At 47.9% G+C, this 20,006-nt stretch overlaps 1 protein-coding gene across 1 annotated transcript in view; it reads left to right on the forward strand.

The window, feature by feature from the left end:
- The window catches only part of bcor (BCL6 corepressor), a 33,011-nt gene that overhangs the window by 2,685 nt on the left and 10,320 nt on the right, over positions 1 to 20,006 (forward strand). Inside the window, 9 exon segments of the mRNA XM_034128544.1 lie at positions 8,351 to 8,432; positions 8,593 to 11,682; positions 13,169 to 13,225; positions 13,730 to 13,889; positions 14,967 to 15,229; positions 15,231 to 15,303; positions 16,290 to 16,574; positions 17,976 to 18,289; positions 19,479 to 19,763. Coding sequence (XP_033984435.1) covers positions 8,430 to 8,432; positions 8,593 to 11,682; positions 13,169 to 13,225; positions 13,730 to 13,889; positions 14,967 to 15,229; positions 15,231 to 15,303; positions 16,290 to 16,574; positions 17,976 to 18,289; positions 19,479 to 19,763 — 4,530 coding nt within the window. The 5' untranslated portion in view covers positions 8,351 to 8,429.

The following is a 20,006-nucleotide window of genomic DNA, read 5'->3' on the forward strand; positions in this document are numbered from 1 at the left end:
GAGGATTACGAACAATGATGCGTAAAACCATAAGGCTAATTATTTACCAAATTTTCCAAAGGACGAGTTATGTTTTGATAAAGCATTGCCCCACTTCTTTTTTTTTGTGTGGAAATAATGACAAATGGACTTGTCAATATATTATGACATTTTGTCAGGATATTATATTTAGATGTTTGTGCCAATCTTTGAATCTTCTCGTCTTTATTGACCTTATAAGTCTCATTTGGTCTACTGCAACTATGCCATTATTGTTTGCCTTCAAGTTACCTTGATACTGGCCCTCGACCTCACAATAACTCACACACTTTACAGCCAAGATAACCTTGTTCCTGACTCTGCTCTTTAAACTGCTAAGTCTGATCTTTTGGTAATAGAGGCTGTTCCCCTAGTGGTGCGTGTCGTGGAAGCAAACAAATACTTCACATTTCGTGTGGGCCGAGTTTATTTATAGCGTACCACGTCGGACTGATTTGCGCATCATTTTTCCACTGTGCACTGTGAAGTCAGTGTGGGACTGATCTGTTTTCCAGGTGTTAAAACACGGAGGGGGAGGGCTGCGTAGATTGACATACTGATTTATTTTTCCTCTCTTTTCACGCGAGAGGACTTCACACTTCTTACAAAAACAGGGTTTGATTGCTCAGGGCCATTAGCTGTCTAAAGTGGGGGTCAAGGTTGGCGCAGCAAACAAAATAGGATTTAGTTTTGGCGTTTATTTGATTATAATTTACTTTCATAGAAATATGCAGAGGTGGGAGAAGTACTCAGATATTGTACTTAAGTGAAGTAGGCCTACTAGAGTGTAGGAATACTCTATAAGTAAAATATATGCATTCAACATGTAACTCAAGTAAAAGTACTCATTATGCAAAGTGGCCCATTTCGGAATAATATATATTATATGTTTTCATTTTAATTGTTAATGCATTATATGTTTATCAAAGATGGTAAAGGTGCAGCTACTTTGAAATATGTATGTGAAAGTACACTGTTCACCTCTGAATTGTAGTGGAATAGAAGTACAAAGTAGCAACACATTGGAATACGCATGTTAAGTACAGGTCTCTCAAAATTGTACTTTAGTATAGCTACTTTACACCAATGGAAATATGCAAATATTGCCTTCAATGATTAACTTTGACTTTTGTCAACATCTTCTCTCCACACTCGTATAAACCATATCAATATGTCCTTAACATCCGGGAAGTCCGATTTTAAAGCATGTTTAGTATACTCTCGACTGTTAAGAGCTTCTAAGGATCTGTGCGTGCTGGGGGGGGGAAGGTGCACCTGAACGTATCACCAGCCTCGTGCCTGCTGGGCCATATTGTCATGCTGAGTGATGTGACAGTGGATGTGTCACCGTGGGGTGTCCAGGGAGGGAGGGGGGTCTGCTGCTGTGTATACGGACAACCGCACCTCCATTTTAAGCCCATTAACCTTCTGTATGGCCGCTTTCTTTATCTGGAATCAATAAGCACCACACGGGGGATATTACCTGCAGATATAGAGGAAATCACGCAGGACCAGTTTTGCAAATCAAACCACTAATGTGTTGGACGACAGGCAGGGAAATGCGTAAACACCGTCAAAAGTAAATGTTCAGTTTAAGATCCAGCCACGAGACACGAGGTCTGCCTTATTGTTGTCGCGCTTGTTTTTTTCTCTCGCCTGGATATAAAACAACAGCCTCGGCGCTGCTGGAGCGAGGTGCGTGTGAACAAAAGCGGAGGCACGGCAGAGCGCCGAGGAGAGATCGGTTTTCCAGGCGCTGCGAAGCTCCCGGAGGAGACGTCACGGTTTGATTGAAGCTATGCTCCGTGCTGGCCTCCCGGGACCTCGCGATTTGATTGAAAAGGGAGAGCTGCTACCTCCCTCCCTCCTCGCTCTCTATGATCTATCATCGCTAAGCTATTCTATACTAGTCTCTCTATATCTCTCTCTCTCTCTCGTCTCGCTCTGATCTCTCTCTCTTCGCGCTCTCTCTCTCTCCTCTCTCTCTCTCTCTCTCTCTCTCTCTCTCTCTCTCTCTCTCTCTCTCTCTCTCTCTCTCTCTCTCTCTCTCTCAGCGCTGCACAAAGCTTTTTGTTTCGACGAGGTCTGGAGCACACGGATCACTTCCCCGCAGAGATGTGTCGCCCCCCCCCCCCAGTACTGTTTCACCAGCATAGAGGCGGTCATTACGGCCCCGAGAACCACATCTTACATTAGTATGTTACTTTAACACATGCCTCACATATTGAAACTGACATTTCTGCACACGATTGCGCACAGATGGTAATTTAAACTAGTTTTTAGATTTAGATTTTAATCATCTTGCCTATATTATGTTTGTTAATCATGTCTCCAAAGGCAAACTGTGGACTTCTGTTGACAAATGTTGGATGATTTAATACACGAATACAGTGTCTGTTCCTAAAAATCTAAATCTCACTAAGGTTGTGTTTACTCTCCTGACCTCGCTCTGGCCTATCGAAAGATTGATTTGGCAGCGGAGTAATGATGGCACCTCGCCTCCCTGCTCTGAGTCTCTGCAGGCTCGGTCTTGATCATGCCTCCTCGTTTGTTTTTAGATGTCGGTGCCTTGGGCATCTATCTATCTGACGATATCCCACAGACGCTTGGCAGCGCAGCAGGGTGATGGCGATAGGAGTTTTCTACAGCAGCTGTCTTCAGAGCAGGAATGTTTTATCTGCCGTCTGCGTGGCACATGACTGACTTCATGTTGGTTATAAAAGCTTTTGACCTCGAGTTTAGGATCATAACTCGGCTCTAAACCAAGTAAACACCTACAGTTATCATTATAGTAAAGACAACAAAATATGTGAAATATTTCTAGGTGTCATTTGCTCACCCAAAGCGTGACCTTTTTAAAAGCTAGATATGTAGGCCCTGTCAGAGGTGTGGAAGCTCGGTTTACCTCAATGAATCGGCACCTGTTAAACTGACAGTCATTTACCCTAATTAAGCCTGTCTTTACACACCACCAATAATTAAGCTTTCTCTTTTAAACAGACTATTCATCCTATATATGAAGGGGGGGGGGCGTTATATGTAGGGGGATCAGCCCTTTAGCGTAATGTTCTTTCATTAGTAGCCTAACATCAAACACATGAAAGCAACGCCAGCATTTCAAAGGAAAGTCAAGAAACCTCCGGTAAATGCGGGCCGACTCATGCATGCGCATCTCTATTACAATCGGGTCCTTTGGTGGCATAAAGGGCCATTTAGTCCCCATTTGGCCCGGGATGAATAGAGCCAGTTCAGCAGCCGCCACCCGGGCCCTAGTGACAGCACGAGGGGCCTCACAATGTCGCCGTTGTTGACGGCCGTGTTGCAGAAGGAGGGGGGATTGAACCGTGCACCGACTTGCATGCGGCTGTGCAGCGGCCCGCAGGACGGAGGGGCCCCTTGTTTACAGCTCGGCCGCTAATAATGTGACAGCTGAGGAGACGCTGCTGCTCCCTCTGCGCTCCCCCAGCAGCTCTGTCTCTCCATAGCGTTTATCTCCTCTGAGCCCTTCAGTCTGTACACTTCTGTTGTATCACAATCGAGCTTATTGTCAGGAACTTTTACACATATAATTTGCTTTGGTGTATGGTGGTGCCAACATAAACATAAACAACATAAGGAAATAGCCTAAGTAGAAGGTCAAACAAAAACGATTGGAAACATAAAATAATTAAACATTAAAAAGAATAAAGACAAGTATTTACCCCAAATATAAATATACAAAATAAACTAAAAAAACGTAGTACAATGAATATATGCCATACTTTTATCAGAAACTACACTGAGAAGCAGTAGGTTCCACATATGGACTCCTAGTCTAAATTGAGATAATCAATTGGACCATTTGGCACACGTCAGCCTGATAATCAATAACAATTAAAATTGGGCACGCATGCTCTTCCACGCGCTGTCTGTCTTTATGATGCTGGGTGTGCGAGGCCCTGAGGCTGTGTGCTTGGTAGTCAGGCTGTAGTTTTGACCCACACTCTGTTTTTCTCATATTTTTTCCCCGCTGATTTCTATTTCGTTCACCGGCAGTGTGAGCAGAATTCCTTTCGTTTTGGGCACACACACACAAACAACTTCGCGGTCGTGTGTACGGTGTGTGCACGCCTCTTTTAATCCCTGTTTATGCCCACCCCACCCCCGTCGCTGCGGAGATTATCCTGCGTCACACTGCATTTTTTCAGAGCTGTACGGAGCTCTGCGCTTCAGAGAGTCTGGCAAAGCTCCAGGGACAAAGAGCGAGAGGGAGCCTTCACTCACGTTAGCGAGACCCACATTCCCGGTTTCCCGTTACCGAACAGACTTTCGCAAACCTGATCATAAACCCTGCAGGTATTTATTTATGCATGATTGATGGCCCTGCGGTTCTTTTAATGTAGATCTGCATTTCTACTTGGCCATTTGTCAACTTGTAAAGCGAGTGGAAGCTGTTATAAACAACCACCTTCCCAACTCCACCAACCCTCCCTCCCTCCCTCCCTCCCTCCCTCCCTCTCTCTCATGCACACACACGCGTATTACCGGTGCGCACGCAACCAGTGCTTCCCGGGCAATAGAGGCCCCTGCCCCGGAGGAAATGCTGAGCGGTGCCGGTGCGTGTACCGAGGGTCACGGAGAGTTCAAGTAATTGTCGTTAGGAACGGGAAACGAGGGAAAAGAGGGATACGCGAGTTAGTTTTCTCCCTTTATCAGTCAGTCCCTCTGCCCTTGTTTGCTCTTCCTCCCTAAAATGCAGAGCTATATGAGGTTCCGCTAAAAACACCCGGTGGTTTTCTGTTTAATGGCGCGAGTCGGGGCTCCGCTCCAGCGGTCTGGTTTATAAATGCAGCCCCGACCACTTCCCCCCCCTTCCCCTGCCTGCTGCTGCTGCTGCCGCCGACCAGTGTGATGGATTGGACGGCCGTCGGGAGTTGTTTGTTGCGCAAACTATTCTTAGCAGCGGGGATGAGCGTCAACACGCACTGCCTTATCCTCCTTTCCTATCTCTCTCTCTCTCTCCCTCCCTCTCTTTTCCCCCGTCCTTCCTAACGTGACATTTTGGAAGTGTTTATCCCCGAGAATATTTAAAGCATCCGGTTTATGGGCCACTAATGTCAGATAAGAAAACACAAGCAACAAGCTCATTTGATGTTACTATAGCCCACTGAAACTATAAACGTGAGATGTGAAATATAGGTTTATGGCCTTTTTTTAAGTCTTCATGGTTAGTTGTGAAGGTTGCATCTTCACCTCCCAAAAATCATTTTCAGGTAAGAATATGACTTGACCAATTACACTATATTCAATGCAATGTGTAAAAAAAACGATGCATTTGGTTAAGTTTCACGAGACTCAGTTGAAGCACCATTCACACGACACACATCTGAACCTGCAAATTATACATGGTGATGGTGCTGCAGCTAGCCCTCCCCCAGAGAGGAGGGAGGCATAGTGTGTGTATTTAACCTCATCTCTCACAGTCCCTGTCATCTGTGATTTTTAATAATTGGGACCAACACAATCTGTCGAAATGTTTAATATTTGGTCTAGTTTCCTGTAGTAGTTTGTTTGCAGGCTTATTGATCAGCTTTGTCTAGTCTAAAGTAGCCTACATTTCTTAAGCGGTTATCATACTTTAATATCATTTCGCGATCAAGAGATGTACAATCGTAGGCAATTTTTGCAACATAAGTGTAATTAAGCCTAAATGTAGACCTAAATTACAAATGCATGCAAAATCATGAAAGAAAATCACAGGCATTGAAAACACATTTTGATATTTGCATCACAAAATGAAATTGACCGAGTACATTAGGTCCATATAACATTCAATCCAATCTACACATCAACATTATACCCATCATTTTCAATTAATGTTTTTCTAACTATTAAAGAAAAAGGGCCATCTTGGGAATTCAGGTGCCTTTCCCTGCCTACTGTTACACAATTATAGTGCACCTATTCTTCTCCAAAGTAGGCTAGACACAGTATTTAACAAAAGCACTATCATGCTGCTGTTATAGGGAATTTTTTTCAGGCACATTTTTTTTACATTTTGAATGTGCAGTGCAGAGCCTACAGGGGTCCTTGCATACTAAGGCTGAGCTGTATTCCCGGCGGTGCATGCAGTGTGTCGTCAAGTGCTTGATCCTGACCTTGAGGCCCGGCGCAGCCTCTTATCTTTTCTGGGCTAGGCTACTATTAATTTCATGGAAATGACAGGTGCCGTGTCTGTGCAAACTAGTCGGTCATCAGCACAGTGTGTGCACGTTGTGGGGAAATAACAGGCCTTAAGACACCAGACTGTATTTTTGCAGTAATGACCTGAACAAGAACAGATCATTTCCTCTCTCTGTTGTCTCTCAGCTTTATTTGCTTCTGGAAAAAGATATACAGATAAAGGTGTTTATGCTCGGGACTGATATGTCCATTATATTTGCAGTGGAAGTTTCATCTAGGTTAAATGGAAATCTCCATGAAGGCAGCATGTCATTTGAGTAAGAGGCTTATTTCTTTCATTAGGCTATCATGTTGTTCTTGTGGAGCAGTGCAAGAGGAGCCGTGTGTGTGTGGACGTGTAAGGCAGACCGAGAGGTGCATGTGTCGCTCCAGGAAATAAAGGAAACGGGACTGATGTGATTTCTCAACGGTGTCTGCAATTTGCAGAAACACAAAGTCTGCACGTGGCTGTAACACATTTGCAGCTCCACTGTAGCACATTTACCCACGCACGCACACCGTTTCAGTTCTGTCAGCTGCGGATGTTGTTGAAGCAGGACTGGCCTCGGGGAGCCGGGGTAAGGAGAGCTGTTGGGGGATGGTAGCGCTGGGGCAGGGAGGAGCCGTGCCGAGGGGCCCGCAACAGGCTGATTAATGGGCCCCAGGTCATGGCAATAAAAGTGGCGTGCCAGCGGCGCGGCAGCCAGGCTCAGAGGCGTTTCTGTGTGATCGAGCAGCCGAGTTTCTCTGCTGCTCTCTGCTCTGCCGAACACGGCGAGGCTTTACTTTGACTATTTAAGGCACTTCTCTCCCACCTCATTACCTCACTGCCTTGCAAAAATATCTAACCTAACTAGTCAACTCTAATATTCAAACTTAAATATTTCCTTTATAAATAAAACTGCCAAGTTGGAATAATCTTTCTACCTTGTTGTATTTTTGACTTGTTTGAAGATTGGCAGACCAGGTTAGATATGAAATGTCGGATGACTCCTAAGAGTTTGGTTTTATCGCTCGTTTGTTAATTGTACAGCAATGTTTAAAAAATATCAAATAGGTGGAGTTTTTTGTACTTTGAGGGGCCACCATTCTGAGTTGACTTTAGACCTGGCATATCTTTAATACATTTTTTAAATCCATTCCCAATCAGTACACGGCAGATAAAAACACATATCTAATCTTAAAGACCAATTATTACATTTGGCATCTCTTAAAACTTTAAAATGATTACAATTTTCTTGCGAGTTATTCAATATCTCCTTAACATAAAATAACATCTCAGTTATGCTCCAGTGCTTTCCACGGAATTTAGATGTAAACAAAACATTTTCAGATTAAAGGACATTTCACACAAAAAGGATCTTAATATTTTTGCTTATAGTCATTTCTCTTGTGTCTATAAAAAGGGGAAAAAAGAAACACCATTTTCACTTCAGTTGTCGGTATGCTCTTTTTCTTTGTACATGTTTTATTTTATTCATTCTCACATCAAATATATGGTTTGTTGTATAATTTACATGATCGTCTATTTCTCTCCTGCATATTATACTTTTGCCTGAATTTGGTTGGTGCGAGTGTTTGTTGATCTGTGGCTCTGTGTTGGCGGGCGGTAAATGGTCTCCCACCGAAGTGGTCTCTGATGTATAATCTTCCCTCGCTCCACTGGCTAAGGCAGCCGAGAGAGCAGGTCAAAGAGGGCACAGAAAAACCAGTGTGCGGGGAACGTGACTGAATAGATGCAGCCCCACAATGCTCGTCTAGCCCACAGGGTGGGCAGGATGGGGGTCACGGGAGGGGGAGAGGAGGGTTGGGGGGTGGCTGAGGGGTGTTGACGGATGGGAGGGGAGGCGAGCCCACACAGTGCTTTCATCTCTACTGACTACCTTAGTGTAGCTGTGTGCCTGAGAGTGAAAGGAAGGCTGACATTAGCTTCCAATGCTGTTATCTTTCCTATCTTTCCTATCTTTATACATTGTCTTTGTTGACCCGGAAGTGTGCAAAGCTCGATTTCTTAATAACTTTTCTTATGATATTTTTTTTATGTAGCGGGATTACAACAGAGCTTGTCTGTATCTATGTTTGTGTGGCAGAGCCAAGACACTGACTGCTTACTGTTTGTTCATCTCCACAGGGCAACATCTGTCCGTGATGTCATTGCTGAGACACAAACCAACCTGGAACTAAGACAAGAGAACCACATCACACAAAACATGGCAAGTCCCCGTGCTCGTCTTAGTACCGTTTACACTCATTTGTCACATTAGTCATCATTACATGGAAATTGGGTGTGTTTCACTATGTGCATGCACACTACTGATCTGATTTCTCTGATGATGGTCAAATTAATTTCTCTGGCGTCCCTTTTTGCTGCAGGTGGATGCAAGGTTAACGCCCCTGGCAGCAATGGGGCTGGACCGAGGCACCCTGATGCACGATGGTCTTCGTCTCCATGGAGGGGTTGTGTACCCAGGCATCAGAGCACTACCGGCGGAGAAGAGCCGTGAGGGGCCCTCACACCCCCTCACTTATAACAGAGATGGTCTCCAAGAGCTCATCTACAATTCTGATGGCCCTCTGGACAGTCGTAAGCCCAGTAATGGATACCTGGGTCTTTACAAAGGCACTCCTCCAGGACTCCACAAGCCTATGATGATTCCCGGAACTGAAGGTTTAGGCTTGGACCGCAGATTAGGGCATGGAGAAAAGGTCTCTGAGCTGGGCTTGGCAGGTGCTGGTGGCGGCTACCTCCGCCTGCCGTGGTTCAACCCCTACCCTGAAGCGAGCATGTATCCCTTCATGGACACATCCAAGTACGCGGCTCTAAATATGTACAAAGCCTCCTTGATGAGCCAACCCAACCCCTATCTTCCCCAGCACCTGGCCTACGCGTCTGGTAATGTAAACCCCTCTGCCGCTGAGAGGCTCTACTATATGCCTCACTATCCTCAGTCCCCCATCTCTTCTCCCATGGTGGCGCCTCCTATGAGGATTCCTACAGTCACAGTGGCCCCCACTTCACTGGTACACTGCCAGGACAAGGGGCTCGGTGTTGCGCCTCAGTTTGCACAGCAGCTTCACCAACCTTCCCCTCATTCTCAGCACCATCAGGCTGCTATGGACAGAGACCGCTCCCCAAGCAGGAGCAGCAGACCAAGTAGACCTCCCTCTAGGAAGACTACTAGCAACAACAATAATACCAGTAGCACTAGTGGCTCCAATGGTGGGAATAATAATAGTCTGCCTACTGATTCTTCTCCTCATGCGTCTTCCCGCCAACCCCAACCCCCCCCTCCTCCCACACTCATTGACAATTCACTGGATTTACAAAGAGCAGTCTCTAGGATAGGACACCCAGCCACCTCATCAGCTGCATCAGTATCATCCTCATCCACACAGTCCATTCCTCACCCATTCTCTGTAAGCAGCATGGCAGCAGAGCAGCCTTCTCCTGCCCGACCTAGCCCCCACAAATCTAGGCCAAGAGACGGGGAACAAAGAAGTGCAGGGGTTGAGAGGAGACATAGCAGGTCCCCTTCAAAAGCCAATTGTGAGAAGCCAGCTCACCAACACAAAGCAACCAAAGACTTGCCAGAGAAGCCCTTGGATTTGTCTGGAAGAATGCTTGAGTTTGGGTTGGCTCCCAATGGTTTCCCAGTTAAAATGGACGCTATACCATCAAGCGCACGATATGGATTGCCTCCTAATCGGGAGCTTCTAAAAGAAAACCTGTCTCTCTCTCCTTCCTCCCACCCCCACTCTGTGGTCAGCAGCACTTCTTCAAAGGTCCCTGAGAGGCCAGAAATGATCAGCACTTTACACTCCTCCTGGGTTGTACCTAGCCCTTCCCCTTCCCGTACTCAGCACACACCCGGCCTGCCCCCCTCTCCAAGGCCTAACGGAGACCTGGGCCTTTCACAAGCCAAAGGCTCCTCACCCTCTGTCATCAAACAAAAGGGTCTGGAGAGGGTACTCCCTCAGCAACGTAGCTCATCCTGTCCAAGGATAGGAGAGCCAAACCATAATGTTCCCTCCACTCAACACTCCTCTCATGTCAGCTCCAGGGCTATATCTCCCAAACCCAATGGTGAGTGGGTCAATCACAGCCCTAGCCATTCAGAACATCCGGGCCACCACAGAGAGGGGATTGAAAAGCCCTCACAGAAGAGAGAAGGAACGACTCCAGAGCTGTCTTCCTACAAGAGGCCCTGTTTAGAGAATGGTCACCCTCCTGGCCACCTTTACCTTCCTCAAAGTGACGCTTACCTGAACCACAGTTTGGCTTATGCCAACCGATACCTGCACTACCCCATCCCTGATGGCATGGCACTACACTCCCTGCCGATTCCAGGGAAAGGACCAGTCTACCCTCACCCAGTATTGCTGGGCAGCAACAGCCTTTACCCACCCCACTTAGCAAAACACCCTTTACCCTACCACAACCTCCCAGCTGGTCCAGGAGGGGAATACCTCACGTATAACACACAGGAGATGGCCCATCCCCTGATGCACACTCCCTCAGAAAAGCTGGCAGAAAGAGGAGAGGCAACTTTGAAGCACCGGGGACAGGAAAAATCCCGGGGAGCTGTCGAAGAAGGCAGGGTCCACAGAGATCACAACATTGGGAAAGAGATGAGTGAAGGAAGCCAAATAAAGTCTGATAAGGAAGGACCGAGTCGCAATCATAGCAAAACATCCTCTTCAACATTCAGAGAAAAGATTGTCTGCATCGACCTTGTACATTCAGACACAGATATTGAGTCTACCCCAACAGTCCACAAACAGCCCTCCGCTGAGACCAGCAGCAAGGTTAACCAAAATGAATGTTGTCATAGTAACCAAAATCTGACAAAGACTGACTATGAGCTAAAACACCAACCCCACCTTTCCCATCCTTATCCAATCCACTCGGGACAAAGCCCAACCCTGAAGCCCAATCACTCCGATAGACACCCAGAAACGCCCTTTGGGAAACCAAACGTTTTCCAGGAGACGGGCTGTCCTGGGGGAATATCTAGCATGTTGCCAAATTCTCCAGGGCAGTTCACCCGAGGAGAGGAGAGCTCAGAGGAACGGAGCCCAAGCCCAGATGTTGAAGACCAAGACCAGAGCACCTTGCGCTGTGCCCGCACATCTGGGGAGCGCAGCTCTGGTAAACACAAAGGGGACAGAGACATCCGGGCTCGTCACTCGTCTCAACACTTCATAGATGTGGTGAAGGAAGAGAGAGTGTATGAAGGGGAGACTGAAAAGGAAGACAGTATTGTTGACCTCGGGGAGTCTCACGGAGAAGGGGATGAGGACGATGAAGAGGATGGTCTGTCTTCACCTAGAGGCTCTCGTAGATCAAGTCTGGCCAAGAGGATCGCTAACTCCACAGGCTTCGTTGGCGACCGCATTAAATGTGTCACCACTGAGCTGTATGCTGACTCCAGCAAGCTGAGCCGCGAACAGAGAGCCCTGCAGGTAAGGCCGTTAACTCTTCTGTGTGTGTATGTGTGTGTCGTATATAAAGTACAGGATATATTTGGCTCAAGTTGTTGGTGGGCTGAAAAGAGGTCGTTATGACCAATTGTTTCTTATATGCAGACATTCAAACATGCTTTTAATTCGAACATCCACCAAGGAATAAACCCAAAAGGGCCATTTTGAATTCCCTTGCTGCAATATTTAGAACTGCCTGTAGAACAACCCCTGCATGAAATTGGCATACTCTGCATTTACAACACAGGACAGAATCATATAAATGCTGTCGTGCTACTGTCCTGGCCATAGGCTGGACTCTCCCCTTATAGTTTATCATTGTCTTAGTGAGCTGGTGCAAGGCCAGTGGAGGTCCTCCATCAGGGAGGGCAGTTCAAAGGTTAACCAGGGCTGCCTTCTCTGTATGTTGATTAGCGAGCATTCATTGTAAAGGTTATTTCTGTGCGTGCGTGTTTTGTGTGTCCGTACGTACGTGCTTGTCCTTGTGTGACTGCCTTGGGGCTAAAGCATGTGTTAGTGCTGACTGTGCTATAAGAGCTATATACTGTAGTTTCAGAGCATGACTGTGGCAGCCTCACAGTTCACACCGCCTTTGGCTATGCTTAACCCTTAGGTTAGGGGCAGTGGAGGGCTTGCAGTAGGCGTCAAATCCAGCAGCTGCCCTGTCTGGGGTTCCTCTTAGGCTTTCTGCATGCCCCCACCCGCTAGTCGATCTCCCCCCTCCCTTAACCCTTCCCCTGATGGCCCATGTTGCCCTGCCTGGTTGCTGTCCAAGGTCATAATTCTCCTCACCTGATTGGCTAAAAGACCCCCTCTCCTAACACGCATCAAATGACTATAAACGCACAATTACAGCAAAGTCCCATGCCTTCATCCCCTGCTCTTCAGACAGCTATATATTTTAGACGGTTATCTCTGGTTTCTTATGTGCTCAATGTTCAGCATAGAAACACAAACAAACCCTATGCTATATTATCCACTGGCCTCAGAGGCGGATATCTTAATAGGTTGCACATGTCTGTCTATGTTGTGAATGCGCCCTAGAAAACTGTGGTTTTGTCTGTGTCATGCTTGTCAATGCACAGCTGCAACACAAAAATATCAAACGCTCTATTTCTGGACATGTAAAAAAAAAAAGAAGAAATGAGATGTGGGAGTCTTGTTTGAAAAACAACTCAATGAGACAGCTAAAACTGAATTACCAGTATCAATCATGCTTAAAAAAATGATCATATTGTTTTGATTCTCTTTTTTGCAAATGTGTCATTCATGCAGTTCAGAAATGATTTGATACTTTTGATGCAGTGTTAATTGACCTGTTGAGTCACTTTGATTTGATTGTGTTATTTTGTGGGATTGTGGCTGCCTATTGTGTGTAAAGAAACTTGTGGAGAAACATGACATAAATTCATAAAACAAGATGAAATGATGGACAGATATATTGAGCCCCCCCATTCTAATTGCTTAGATGGAAGTCTTATCACGAGAGGGGAGTAATATAAGTCAACCTGCAGCTAACTGGGAGGTCAGTTCTTTACATTTCTTATCACATCTGCCTCTGATGGGCTCTGTCTCCTTTTGTACTCTGTATCGCTGCACACCTCTTTTTTCCCCACTCTCTTCTTTCCTCTTTTTCATCTCCTCTCTCTGCCTCAGGGCTTAGATGTATATGTTTCCTAGCCATGTTTATGTTTCAGGAAGGGAGATGCCAGGATTTAATGCCCAGAGTGCATGGACTCACAGTGGCTGCAGTAGTCTAATCTGTGTCTTGATGCCATGCTTGTGATTTATCTGTCTACCTTTTTTTTTGTGTCCTGTGTGCGTTCGTGTATGTGTGTGTGTGTGTGTGTGTGGGTTTAATTTCTTTGGCATTTTCTTTGAATTTAAGACAATGTGATTTCTGACGCAATATTTGCTTCTGTAGCTGTTGAGGCCAGATTGAGGCTTAGAGAGGTCTGTGTGCGGCGTGGGCAGAAGATGAGTGGTTTTCATGGGTTTTCTCTGCATTTGTGTGTGTGTGTGCGCACAGCGGGCAATGATGCGGTTCTCGGAGCTGGAGCTGAAGGAGAAGGAGGGCGGCGGTGTGTGTGTGTCTGCCTCGGCAGCAGGACGGGAGCTGGCAGACGGCCAGCGCAGAGAGCGAGTGCTGGAACACTGCCAACACACCACCAGGAGGGAAGAGAGGGAGGGTGAGTAACCCAGCACCACACACAAACACACTCGTAATGCACACACACACACACACACACACGCACGCATGCATCCACTCTGCAAATGAACACTCGGAGAGGAACACACAAACAATAGGTGCGCGTACACACTCGCGTGCACTTGCAGCAAATGCTGAGGCAAGACCGGGTCACTCTAAAAAAAGACACGCTCTTCCACACACACACACACAGACTCAAATCACTCTCACACACACACACACATTTGTGCACTCAAGCTAGCAGCAGCGCAAGCGAAGGAGCCAGCGAGAGAGACACTGAGGGGGGAGTTTTATTTTCAAGAAGTCTTTTGTGCTTATCTGCGCGGAGAGACGATCGAGAGGGAGGGCAAGGGGAGAAGGAGGGGCAGAGATTGCGTGAGTGAGAGAGAGAGTGAAAGCAGAGGGGGGGGGGGGGGGGAAGCTAGCGGGTGAAAGCGGATGGGAGAGCGCAACGGAAAGAGAGAGGGAGGAGGGTGGGGGGGGGGTTAGTTAGGTTGGCCGGGAGCCCAGCTGTGTGTTGGAGCGAGGCCGCGGCTGACGTGCGAGCCTAATTATGGCATGGAGAGAGACAGAGAGGGAGAGGGAGTCGAGGAGACGGGGGGAAGAGTCACGCTCAGTGTGCGAAGGGTGTGGTGCGGTCATGCCGTGGGGGAGGACAGAGAAAGAGGGGGGGGGGGGGGGGGATAGGAGTCGTCGTGTGCAGCGAGTGCACAGGATGTTTTCCTGCCGCTCCAGTCAGCCCATTGGCTCGGCTCACATCAGATTAAAAAGTCTTTACCCCATCAAAGTTTTACTGCCTGTCTTTTAGAAGTGGAATAAAAGCTGGATGGTGTTTAACTGGCACTCTCCCTCTGTCAACCCCCCCCCCCCACCCTGTCTCCCCCCTGCTCTCTTTCTGTCTGTCTGCTTTGTGGTCTGTCTGTCTGCATTCCCTCCCCATGTCCCCCTTTCATCTTCTCTTGCTTATGTCTGCCTCTGCCCACACCCCACACCCCCCTCCCCCCTACTTCCTCCCTGCCCCATATTTCCATCCGTCTGTCCCTTTCGCTCTGCTCAGGTGTCCTGTCGCCGGCGTACGCTAACAACAGAGTTCCAGTCCTCCAGAGGTGTGGGGGCCAGATCGAGCCTTTGTCCCCAGGGCATAGGGCCCGAGAGGGTGCCGGGCAAGAAGGGCTAAACGATGGAGTCAGGAAGTTGAAGAGGGAGCTCGAAGGAGGTCACTGTTTGCCCCCCATTCTGACACCGGCAAAAGGGTTCCCTGAGGAGAAGCATAGCCCCGGCTTCGGAGCCAGCAGGAAACGCCAGCTCTGCCTCAAGGCCCGAACGGGAGGACTCGGAGTGGGAGGAAGCAGAAAGGGTCTTCCACCCCGAGAAAAGAGCCAGGATTTCTACAGGTGAGACTTTCTTCAACATGCAACGTCAAACACATGTTCATCTCCCTCCTTTCTTTCCATCTGCTTTCCGCGTGTCTTTCGAATTCCGCTCGTTCTTTCCCCTTCATCCCGTGTTCTGCTGAGCTGGGTCTCATCCCTTGTTCTTTTGAAGGAAATCTTTCTTTCTTTTGCTTCTTCCCAATCAATTCCACCTTAAACCCGCTCCCTCCCAACCCCCGCTCTCCTCCCCCCGGTACCCCTCTCTGTCCCATCTTTCGCTCTGTGTGGCAGCCAGCTCAGAAAAGTGTTTAATCCTGCCTTTGAGCGGAGTGCGAGGGAGAAGCGAGGAAGAGGGACAGCCATTCTCTCTCTCTTCTTTCAGCTCTCCCGTTCCTCCGCTGCGCTTACCCACCCTCTTCAAAGCTGCTCTTTTCTTCTCATCTCATCTCATCTCCTTTTCTTTTTTCTCCTCATCTGTTTGGGTTTCCTTTTCCTTTTTTTCCTTCCTGGCATGCCGTATTGCGCTTGCTCTCCCCGGCACTGGCAGACAAGTCAAATACCCTTCCCCTGTGAATTTCAAGGGGGAGAACCCTCCCTCTGCTTCTTCAGTCTTTATTGCTTTGTTTCTCCGCCCGATTCTTGCCTTCTCTTCCTCCATTTTTCTCCGCAATCTGTCTGTTCTCCATGCCTTCCTGCATTTGTGTTTAATGTAAGGCTAATGTGGGTTTTTACAAGCCATAAGAAACTAGTGATTAATGGTCTCTATTCTGTGTGCACGGTTGTCTGCAGGTCAGTAGGTGTGTACATTGAATAGTTTTGTGTGCACAAGGTGAGAGTAGCGTCTTCCGAAACAGTGAAAACCGTTGTGAGGGATGAGAATAGTCTTCTATCTAATCTTTAACTAGATAATAAGACTTGAAAAATACCAACATTTTACAGTGACACCTTTAGGCAATATAGTTCCATATGAGAGAAGAAAGCAAATTCTGTGTTTTGTTTATCTTCAGATGAGCGCGAGCAGGCCAGTCCTGATGAAGATGATGACGACGAGGTCCGGAAGCTCAAGGTCTGCATCGAGCTGAAGGGGCTGCGACTCAGCAAGCCAGCCGCCGGCGCAGCTTCCCCCGACGGCTGCCTGATCAAACAGGAGCGGCTGTGGCCCCAGCAACGATTGATCGCCCCGGCCCAGAGCATACGGGAACGCAAAGCTCGGCCCGGGGAGCCGGAGGACCGAGCCGCGGCGCACAGAGCCGAGATCAACAGGAAGTGGGGCTGCGAGAAGCTACTTAATGGTAAGAATGAACCGCCAGCCGTGCAAACCGCTGCTGTATCTCCGAGTTCAGCTAGGGTAACGGAAATCTATCTTTGGCTCACATTTCACTTTCTTGTTGAGCGGGCTGACTTTGGGGGGGGATTTCCCGTGAGCCTTCTGGGAGGGGGCAAAGGAAATGAGGTAGAGAATACTTCCTCCTGCCAGAAAAAAAGCTGAGGAATCAGAAAAACTGGTCCTGGGGACTAAAAAAAGAGAAAAATACCCAACCCCCTGTGGTTTGGGGCTTTTTATTCAGCTGGTCGTCAGCGGGCTCTGAGAGAACCATGAAAGTGAGAATGAGGGAAGTGGCTGGTAGAGATATGCGTGGGCAGGTGTGGTGTGACTAATGTGTGATCAATGGTTTTTCTCTTTCTTTTCCCCCCTCATGACAAGTCACAGGGAAAGGGAGGGTGTGTGTGGGGTGTGTGTGGGGTGGGGTGGGGGGGGAGGGGCGGGGACTTTCCCTTTTTCGAGCGCCCAAACTGACAGGGAGGCACAGACGAAGAGAGAGAATAAAAGAGCAGGAGAGAGATTAAAGGAAGTGAATAAAGCAGGGGATATTTTGGTTTTATGTTTCCTGCCAAAACCACACAGTGAAATTCACCTTTTTCTAGATAATATCACCCTGGCAACAGCCATGTTTTACAATGAATGCGGTTAGTCGACTTTGTGTCGGTCAGGGCTGTGGTCTGTCTTTTCTTACATTTTTTTTTTTCAGGAACTCACTAATCGGATAAGACATGTTAATCGCTGTTAAGGATCTCGTATTTGAAATATATGGCCAATTTAGCATCAGTGGTTACATCGACAGTGGCTGTGTGTTTAGGCAATAGCCAAATATATAATTTAACTTCATTGTTTCTCAAACTAGGACTGATATAATGGACTGTTTATTCTCAAGGTTTGGTTGCAACACAAATCAGACCTAGAACACATTCCTTGAGTAGTTTGAAATGCTTTGGAATAATCGTTAGGAGGAAATGTATTTCCATTTGGCTATTTAGCAGCATTTTGACATTGTGGTTTCAAGGGCAGGTTTTTCTCCCCGTGTAAACATGTAATATAAGAGGCTGAAACCAGACAGTGCCACATTTGTTTAAGGAGATTACTCATAGCAGTGTCCTTGCTGCAGTGAATGAGTGTGCACAAGTTACTATGAGGGTGTTTGTGTGTGAGTGTGTGTTATTTTTTAAATTATTTTCCTTCCTGAGCGAGCAGGCATGCTGCGCTCCCAGACAGCTCTGTGCGCTCATTAATAAACCAACAGAGGGTGAGAGATGGCCTTGCAATACCTTCCCATCCTCCCCCTTTCACTGAGATCTCGCACTATCAGCCGCTCACTCTCTCTCTCTCTCTCTCTCTCCCCCCCCCTCTCCTCCAGGAGTAGCTGCTTCTCCCCTTCCCCCCAGCCAACTGAAGGACAGGGCTCACCCGCAGGGCCCCTTCTCAGGTGACCGTGGCCTCAAGGAGCCGAGGAGGGGCCCCCCCTCTCCGGCCCCAGATCCGTCCGTGGGAGGCCCCCCTCCCATCAAGCCCCGTCGCCATAGTGACACGGACAAACCCAAGGGCAAGCGGCCGTGCAAAACCAAACACACCAGTCAGAGGGAGCGGGAGCGGGAGAAACGGAAAGAGGCCACACCTAACAGCCCAGGCCAGCGCTGCGCGGCTGATCTGGGAGCAGCTGAGGATGACAAGGTGAGCGCTGATAGGGTGTCTGGCCACGATACGGCCGTCTGGATGTTAGCAGCAGCAGCGGAGTCTGTTTCAGTATGCCTGTCGGCGCCTCTGATTATGCAGCTGGGAGAGAGGCAGGGAGGGAGAGAGAGAGAGGAAGGAAGTATGTTTACAATGTTTAGAGGGCTGCTGGAGCTTTGACCTCCTTGTGCCCTTATCGACTCCCTGCAGAGCGCCTGCATGAATGCATGTTTGTCTCTGGCCTTAATTGTGGAACGTGTGTCATCGACGCTGTTCTGTGTGCGAGTGCGTGCCAAGGCTGTGAGTGTCTGTGTGTTGGAGAGCATTCCTGACATAACAACAAAACCCCTGAGCAATTAGACATCGCACTCAGCGCCGAGCACAAGGCTGCCTATACACACACACACACACACTCTCCCTCTCATACATACACACACACACACACACACACACTGAGGAATGTGGCAGCCATGGTCGAGCGTATGAAGTGCCGGAGTTCAAAAGAGGGAAAAAAAAAAAGAAGGCTAGTTGTTTTCCGCCCGCGCTGCTCTCCGCCCCTGCTCCTCCTCAGCCTGACAGCTGCTTCGACATGGAATTCCACTGAGAGGGCACGCACTTCACTCACACACACACACACACTCTCGCATACACACAGGCAGGCAGCTCCTTCTCTCCTGTGTTGCGCTGCGAGGGCTCTGTTGGTTTAGCGGTTAAAGAAAAGTGCTGCGTTTGGGGTGTGAACAGTTGGTGTGAAAGCCGTATGTGTGTGGGTTATTCAATGATGCGTACCGTCTTCAATACAGTAATCATCCAAATAGAAAAATGTGTCTTTATTTTAAGCTATATGTTGGTAGTATTTATAATTTAAAAAATAAAAAGAAAGCATGTTAAGACTAGAGAGGAATTGGCTTTTTGCTGAGAATATAAATTGAGCTTAATTTAACAAAATATAATTATTTCTGGATGTAAACCCAAGTCATACTTTAATAAAAAACGTTTTATTTGCTTCATTATAAAAATCAATACACTTATGTGAGTTTGAATTAATATACACGCATCTCGACTGTGTGAATGTGTGTGTAACTTCAAACATGTGCTCTTGAGCGTCCATGTGTGAGTGTGTGCAGTCTGCTATGTGGCTCTAACTCTCTCTGCCCCTCTCTCTCTCCCTCTCTCTCTCTCTCCCCAGCTGAGTGATCAGCGCGGCGCTCCGAGGAAGGGAGCTGCCTCTCCTAATCATTATCCCTGCTCTCCAGTCAAGCCCTGCTCCCCCGCCACGCTCTGTCCGCCCTGCCTGCAGCCCCAGGTGAACGGCAGAGCGTGCGGCGCTGCCCCCGAGCTGGTGGGAGTGCACCGGACCCCCCCTGCTGAGCCCCCCGCGGTGCGTCCCATCCCGCCAGAGGCTCGGCGGCTAATCGTGAACAAGAACGCCGGAGAGACTCTGCTCCAGAGAGCTGCGCGGCTCGGCTACGAGGTAATAGGCTTTCCTCATAGTCATCCTCCCTCATCTCTTTCGCTCTTCACATTTTACACTCTTACACTTCATCGTCACTTGCAAATCTTCCCCCCCCCCCCCCCTCTCTCTCTTCTTAAATTGAGCTCATTTTCTCCCTCTACTTTGTTCCCGTCTGTGACTCTGGCAGACATAACTTGGCTCTTCTTTTCAAAATAGTTTTTTCCTCTCTTGCATCTGTCCTATTCTTCCTCTCTCTAGCTA

Source organism: Trematomus bernacchii, unplaced genomic scaffold (assembly GCF_902827165.1).
Source record: "Trematomus bernacchii unplaced genomic scaffold, fTreBer1.1, whole genome shotgun sequence".
Lineage (NCBI taxonomy): Eukaryota > Metazoa > Chordata > Actinopteri > Perciformes > Nototheniidae > Trematomus > Trematomus bernacchii.